Genomic DNA, 8,764 nt, shown 5'->3' on the forward strand with positions numbered 1-8,764 from the left:
GGCATCGAACCTTCGGGTTAGCTACACCTTTATTATTATTATATTGATATCAATGTTTTAACGTTTCAATCGGTGTTTAGTTAAGCAGGCGTTGTATGCTTATTTTTTGGATTCAACTATAAGAGTTATGAAAATAAAATTTGATTTGTAACTTTGATGTGCCTTCTAGAATCGACGTACAATTCTATAATGGTACAAGAGTACCATCCTGACTAGGGTTGGGATTTTGAGAGAGGTTTATAGAAATTATTTAGCCCGTAAATAGTTGCGCGGATGCCTAGACTTTCCATATAAGGGTAGACAACTACCACTTAAGATGAGCAGTCTTGGAGAATGACGGAACTTTTACTTAGTAGTATGCTGTCATTCTGTGTTAGTCGGTTGACCTATAATCGAGGATATAAGAAATATCAGTATGTGTCTACGTAAATTTATGAATTAGGACGCGAATACTGATCGCTATCTTTCGAATGCCAAAGTAATTTGGAAAACCCAATTTTGAGTTGGAGTATGTGAGGAATCCAAGCGAGGCCGAAACCAAGGCCACCTTTGCACTTTTATTTGTCTTTGGGTGGAAGAAGGATAGCCATGCTTCCTGCAACTTCTGATATTTAAGTTCGTGATTGATAAAAAAATTTCTATAAATAAAAATAAAAGTTTTGAATAGTTTTCGTGACAGGAAAGAGGAACGGATACGTCTTCGTTCATTTTTTTAAACTTCTTCTTGAAGATTTATATGCTTCAAAATTGTTCTATTGTTTTTCGATTCCGTACTGTTTCCGATTAGTTTGTTTTTACAAGTCATGAAATATAAAGAAATCAGTTTATACGCGGCTGGTTTACTTTAATAACGGCACATATCACAAAACAAAATTGTCAATTTTATTTTGAAACGAACGTATTGCAAAGGTAGTACCGTACTCAAAGGTTTTCTTTCTCTACTATTGGCCATCTTGAGACTGTCCCAATGTTACTCTATTTGCCACAAAGCAATCTTGGCACGAGTACAAACTGAAGTGTACGTCAAAAGCAAAATAAAAAAAACAACTTTTTTTTGCAGCTTGTTTTACCAGTGCTTTCAAATTTGTCAGTGTGATTGCCAGGAACAAAGGTCACCTTATATAAGAATGTAATTGACAATGTGCTTCACTTTCAGTTTTGACTTGTGTGTTTGTTGGATACTAATAGATAACAAAGAATTTAAATCTTTTTGCTCTTGAATGTTATGTAAGAAAGAAAAATATTTACAGGAGTAATCTAACAATATCAAAGTGCAAATTTTATTGATAAAAATTGACAAGTGTGAAATTTAATTACCTTGAAAAAAATCAAGAAGGAATTGTTTTTTTCTTGTATTTATTGGCTCGGTTAAGATATCCTAATAGTACAAGAGCACCCCAATTTTTAATTACTTTAATGAGAACTACGTATAATTACCAAGATTGAGTCTGCCAAGTATAGTTAGGGGGAGTTAAAAATTGTGTCTGTTGCACGTTAAAAATTTTTTTTTTTTATTCGGAGTTCGATATCATTTAAATTATCTATAACACTAGAAAACCTAATATCACATCATTTAAAGAAGAGTAAATTTCCTAAAATATGAGTACTAATAGCTAATGAGCTGTTTATTTTTAATAGTTTCTGAGATACATTTTTTTTTTTTTAAAGTAACATTTCATGAAATATATATTAAAAAATAAGTAGTTGGTGAATTTATTTAAAATTGAATACAAATAATATTTTTCCTCCTTCTTATCGTATCTATTTTTTTTTTCTTATTTTCTCAGGATTAAAGGACAATGTATATATGTTTAGTTAATTTATAGTGCTAATGTTTTAAAGTAAATAATTCAAGAAGTAAAATTAAGGCTGAATATAAATATGATAAAATATGAATGATACGTATGTAATTAAGAAGGAAACTTCGAAAAAAAAAAAATGTAATCCTGAAGATGTGAAAAGAGCCCATAATGATTTTTATTGTGTACTTTTATCATGTTTGCTGGTTTATCATTTTCGAACAACTTCTTTCTTTTTTTCAGTAGTACAAATTACTTATATTATATTATATTATTCCAGAAATTGTTTTATATAAACTTATATTATTATTGCAAGGTTAAAAATGAATTTTTTTTTCGGTAAATTAATTTTTTTGTGAGGCATTTTTCATATTAGTTCAACATGAATGTCCATATACAAGCTTCCTTATAATATATAAAAATATGTATTAAACACAAAAACAAAATTTTATTCTCTTTGTATCGAGTAGTCTATCAGAGATTTTACTAATAAAATATTTCAACAATTTGTGAACTTTTTTTAATTACAATTTCTAAGGATGTTGCTCTTGCAGCTACATCCTGGTTAGCCCACGTTTATTAAGTACTTTCTCTCAAACTTCAATAATCTCTCGAATATTGCAACAATGAATTAGTTTCCTTGCTAAGCCCCATAACCCCGTTTCCAGTTTGCAATTCATAGGAAACGTTCCAACCGGTTCTGATATTTAGTATTATAAATTGCTAATAATTAGAGTTTCTTCAGAATGCCAGCGGTCCTGATTTAGTTCCAAACTGGTTTTGAAGAATAGACCAACGCTATGTCGTGGAATTTGATTTGTCTGTTACATTAGATCTCTGAACTAAGATTTTCAGTAATTAATAATGAACCAGATTTTGTTCAACGGTCACATGGGTCGTTCTCATGGAATGGCCAGAAAGTGATTTTCAGAACAATGTTAACTCCCATTTAAGATTTTGTTGCTATATATTTTTTTAATTTGTTGTTAAAGCCTGCATCTAAAAGTGACATTATTTTACGCTGTGCTTATAATTCTTTTGAAATATAAGAGTCGATTATTTACGGTTCTGTCCTAGAACATCCTTCTCAACTTAAAACTTATGTACGTTTTTTCTGTTCACAAAATTATGGTACCAGTTTTTCTAGCACACACTAGAATACTTATGTTCATTTAAAATTTGTATTTCTTATTATTAAAACTTCTTTCTTAGAATAGGGATTATCCAGAACATTCCCGTCATGAACCTGTCTTTTTTTAATTTTCCCATTTTCTCGTTCTGTGTCACGGTCTAGCTCTCTTTTTAAGGTTTTGCTTTTACACAATTTTTCCCTTGTCTGAAATGCCAACTAAATCTTTTATTCCGTCTACCTGAAGGGTTCGGCAACAATGAACATCGGCTAGGAACTGAATGACTAAGAACCTGAATTAAGCTAGTGCATCCTATTGCAAAATTATAACTTTGACTAACATTTTCTTATTAATGAATACTTGTACAAGGCGCGGAGCTGTTACTACTTTTATTATAACATTAAAGAAAGCGTTACAACAAAAAATATTTTAGAAAATTTCGCTTTTTGTCGCTGTCTTGTCCATCATGAACCTGTCCTCTGTTGTAATTTCGAGGGAAGATACATGATGGCATAAAGATAATCCTTGGTTACTAATGTCAATTAACAAAAAAATAATAAATAGTTTGAGTTCGTTATCAATGTTTACAAATTAAATCATCTTACTAAATATTTTAGTACATTAACGTTTATTACATATTTTTGAAAATTTTTTTTTTTTCTTTTCCAAACCTAACTGTCCAAAAAAATATAGAATAAAGTCATGAACCTGTCTTAACTTATTTCTTTTTTATGCATATTGGTCATAAAAAAAATATATATTGAATTTCAATAAAATTGTTAAATATGATACCCCTGATTTTTTTTTTAAACTTGATTTTAAGACTTTTACATTTTTTAAAACTCGAACTCAAAACCGCTTCTTTCTGTTATAACTAACTACCCATTTATTCAGTTTTTTAAACTGGAATAATTTTTTTCTTATAAAATTGCAGATTTTGAGCAAACTACAATTATTTCGTGATATTAAATTTTCTTTATGTTCTTCTCTTTCTTTTAAATTTTTCAAACTACCAAAAATATATAATTACTATAATGGCAATAATTATCATGGAATGTAATAATAAGTTGCAAAGGCAATTCCTGTTGACATGCATTGGTCTAACCCAGTGTAAAAAAACCGAAAAGTAAACAAGGCCACTGCGTACATTCAACCAGTTCTTTAATTTAGAATTGACTTTTATTCAATTCCTACGGGAATACTTATTGGGTTATTTGATAAGTTAAAACTTTTCAAAGTCAACATATACGTTTTATGATGAGCTGCAAGTTATTTATTTGTTAGTTATTTTAAATTAAAAATTTATCATCACATAAATTCCACTGGGCACCCTAATTACGTCCTCGAGTTTTGAGTAAATTGGTGAACTTAGCTGAAGTTTTCAATATTTAAAAAAAAAATCAAGGATGTGAAAAGGGGAAAATTTTGAACAAATATTTTTATTTTTCTGTTGATATAAAAAATATATATTTAGGGTTTTTGAGGTGGGAACAACAAATATTAACTTTTTCCCTGCCAATAATACAACAATATTAAACCAATCAAAATAATGCCGTATTAAGAAAATATAACGAAGTAAGAAGTGAATTTGACCAAAATCTTTTATTTTTATGTTGCTATGAAAATTCGTATTTTAGAGGGTACAAGAGGTAATGTAATGGAGTCAGATCGGGCGGCCTCAGTTTCCGATTCCAGCCTGTTCCTATTTTTCTTTTTTTCTCCTTTAGTCATTCATCAATTGTTATAATATATTGTATTTATTAAATATTTAGTACTACCAACAATTAAAACAGATTATTTATTTCTAATTGAAAAAATTAAAGATACTTTAAGGAAGATTTATTAAACATTCATCATTTATGCCATGTCAAAATGTTGAAATGAGTGTAAGACCCATCTAATATTAAAGAAAATCCAATTGTACATTGTTATACCGAGTTTAATCAAAACTATTGAATTCGTTTTCTAGAAAATAAACAAAATGTAAAAAAATCTATTCTATAAATCGACACTTCTGGTCTGTTAATTTTATCGACAAAGTTACTGTCACATCCCAGGCATAGACCTTTAAATATTTAATTTTATTCTCTTACAATTTTTCATTTCTGGGCTAGACTGTTAGAGCCAAACAGACGGACTCAAAAAAAAATAGGTTTTTTTTTAAACAGGGGATATCAAAACATTGATTTTCACGATCGTTCCTTAATAACTTCACTACCATGGTATTTATATTATTATAAAATATTTTTATTTTCCCTTACTATATATTCCATTTATAGGTAAAAAAGGATTATTGACAGCAAAAAAAATTCAAAAATAAATTAGGAAATAAAAACCAATACAAGTAGAAAGAAACCTACGTATATTGACCCATGTACTTGGCAGAGTTTTTTTTTTTTTTTTTATGTCCCCACTAGCATCAAGGAAATCTGTTTTTTATAAATTAAATTTTTGAGAAATTTCATTGAAAAGAAATATATGTATATATAAACAAATTACTGTAAAAGAAAAAGGCCTGAAAGCCTAGAGATGTGCTCTAGAAAGTGACGGGTAAAAGTGGTGTTAGAATTGTTGGGCGGGTTGGACGCGGAAGGTTACTAACGGTTCTGCAAGGCAAACCGCCTGTTTTTTTCTTTTCAATATATCAACCTTATTTGTCCTTCTTGGCATACCTTCCTACTATCTTAACCGTTTCATAATAACTTCACTACAATTAATATTAAAAATTTAGCTATATATTTTTAATATTTCATGGTAGAAATAGTGTTATTTTCTCAATTGAATCTAGAAAAAAAAAGGTAATGTGACTGTTTCATCACCTGATTTATAATTTCTTTTAATTCTACCTTCTTCTATGCCAGCTTACTTTGGGCTCGAATCGATAAAATTAAATATTAAACACTTTTATTCGACGTAAATTCGTTAAACAATCATAAAGGATATAGATAATTTAATACGTTCCTAAGTCATTAATTTAAAAAAAAAAAAAAAATATGGTAAAATATGAAACCGGCCTATAACAGGAAGAACCTCCGGACCCACCCATTAGACATTGGATACCTGACCCTTCACTATCAATAGGAAATATCCTTACTTATACATTCATTGTGCAGAAGCAATTGAATTTTTTGTTCTAGGAGGGGTCTAAGTCGCGAAAATAGTTATATAGAGAAAATCTCTACTAATAGAATGTTGCAAAATTTCAAAAATAGCAATGCTTTCTATAATAAAAGTCTTTGGATATACAAAATAATTTCTTAAATATTTTTATTGGGTCCGGTTTACGAATTTCGGTCATTTTTGTTTTAGATTTTTATTTTTAGAGTCCGCACACATGTCCTGTTTTTAAAATTATATAACACTGGCTTGTCCTAGGCCTTTAAAATAAATTACATTTTTTTTAGCAAATACCGTTTAAAAAATCTCTTTTTACTAAACCTCTAATACGTTTCTAAAGTTATCATATGACAACGAACAAAATTCATTTTTCGCAGAGTAATTCCATGAAGCAGAAAAAATTGCTCTCTTTTTTTTAGCCCTTTTAAAAATTGTTTTATGATTTTCAAGTTGCTTGCTCAATTATCTCTGTTGGAAGATCAGTCAAAAACATAAAAATTCAACACATAAAAGGTCTACATAGGATAAAAAGCTGCAATAAATTTAAACTTTTAGAATTATCTCTGAAAATTGTAAAGTAGCTTAATTTTTATTTATTTTTTTTTGTTTGGGTGGGGGAGGCTCTATAACTAATATATAGATATGGATCAAACGGGAATTTTACTTCATGTTATACAGCATTAGTGGTGAGTGACTAACTCTTTCAAAATTACGCCGTCTTAAAAATTGTTATTGTCCTTTATAAATCATTTTTGATTTCAGCGAATTTTTTTCATTTTCCAGCTGTAAAACGTCTGTTAGAAGCCAATAAATAATTTAATACATAAAAGATCTAGGTGGCATCAAACCGAATTGTATATTATAACTTGTTGAATCGAAATTGTCCTTTGTTAAAAATAGTAATAGCCACAAAAAAAAAAACAACCCAAAAAAACGAAAAACAAAACGCATAAGCGGCTGTTATTTCTTTAAGAAATTACCCTTAAAAATTTCTTTTCTAGCCTTCAACGTCAAAAATTAAGACTTAATTTTATTCTATTTTTTATAAATATAATTTCAATTTATTTGTTTTACTCTTTGACTTTCACACATTTTTAATTTTTTAAACCTCTTATCTTGCCATAAGTTAAAAAATTAAAAACATGATAGTTCTTTATTCTTATATTTTTCTCTTCTAGTACGTTTCTAGGATGCTGTATCCTCGTCTTCTGTTTTTATAATTTAATAGAAAAAAATATATATGAATGAAGAACTAAAAAAAATCGACATATCGGACTCATTAAAAATGTTTAGAACTTATTTTCGCATTACAAAACTATCAAGGAAAGGAACTACGATTTTTTCTGGATTGATCAATCAACCATTTTAATTTTTTTTTTTTCGACCGCTTAGAATGGTCTTGTCCCATATTTATAATTAAATTAAAATTATTAAATTTTTTTTAGGGTTAAATAATTTTGTAAAATATAGATTAAATTTATTTAAACTGATTCTGAAGACATATTTTCTCTGTAACCTCCTTGGGCCGGTCAAGGATGACAAAAGTATGGACTTTCCTTGAGCGGGTGACAATTAATTAACCTCGTTGAATGCCAATAATAGGTCTCTGGTTTTAATTTGGCACAGCGAGGTCAGAAATTATCACCAAATTAATTATTAATTGCACTGAAACAATTTAAAAAAAAAAAAATTGCAAGCCAATATTTAATGCAATGGTTCTCAATTTTTTTTTTGCGAATTTCATATTCTGGAATATAGATATAAAACAAAAACTACGGTGCCCTAATTATTATTAATATTTTAATTTTTATTAAATTGGAATTCTAAGTGAAAAAAACTCCCATATTCGTTCCTATTAAGGTTTATGAGCTTATCTTCAGAATAATTAAACTTATCAGTATTTACATTGTCCATTACATTTAGATGTTATATATTGTGTCATTGAAATATACTGTTTGCACTTCCAAATTTTTTTTTACTATCTCACTATTATTGATCCTGATGTTAGAGGATCCAAAAAACAATACAGGAAAGACTAATGAAATGAATATATAAATAAGAAGGAACGTTTTCATGGAAATATTGAACACAATAAGAATTTCCCGATGGAGAAAATGTTTTTTTTCTTCTTCATATGTTATAAACTATTAAAATATAAACTGGCAAATTTATTGACTAGGTTAAACTGATGATCTCAGATGTTATAACTTGACTTGAACAAATTCAGTAGAAGGTGAAAGTATACTGTAACCAGATCTCAATACTTTATAATCATTGTATTCAGTCTAAACTAAGTTTCGGTCTTATCGTGTTAAAACTAATACTTACTGCTATTTTAGAGGATCATAGAATAAGTACTCACCTAAAAAAAAAAAAAGAAAATTATTAGTCCATTTTAAAGTATTTCAAAAAACAATTAATTAATTTAACAATATTATATCAATATTAATATAGCTGCAGGGGTCTCGAAAACACTATACTAGTTTTGAAGAGTTATATTATAAGATACTTATATTTATATTTAGAAGTAATTTCTTTAAGCATGCAATTCGCGTAATGCCAAACTTTAATCATCCGAAACTCATCTTCTATAGCTGATGCCTAAATTTATATATATTTCGATGGACTGAATTTTTGTGAATGAATTTGAATGAATGGATTGAATTTTCTAACAAAAGGTCAAGCAAAAAAATGATTTAAATCTGAGATAACGAATGA

The 8,764-nt window shown here is 28.4% G+C and overlaps 1 protein-coding gene across 1 annotated transcript in view; it reads right to left on the bottom strand.

Annotated features, from left to right (window-relative positions):
• LOC106678665 (uncharacterized) overlaps positions 1-8,764 on the bottom strand; it is a 67,303-nt gene that overhangs the window by 49,186 nt on the left and 9,353 nt on the right. Inside the window, exon 2 of the mRNA XM_067047516.1 lies at positions 8,375-8,389. Within this exon, the coding sequence (XP_066903617.1) occupies positions 8,375-8,389 (15 nt within the window). The remainder of the gene's footprint in view (positions 1-8,374; positions 8,390-8,764) is intronic.

Source organism: Halyomorpha halys, unplaced genomic scaffold (assembly GCF_000696795.3).
Source record: "Halyomorpha halys isolate HHAL.00 unplaced genomic scaffold, Hhal_1.1 Scaffold152.1, whole genome shotgun sequence".
In the NCBI taxonomy this organism is placed as follows: Eukaryota; Metazoa; Arthropoda; class Insecta; order Hemiptera; family Pentatomidae; genus Halyomorpha; species Halyomorpha halys.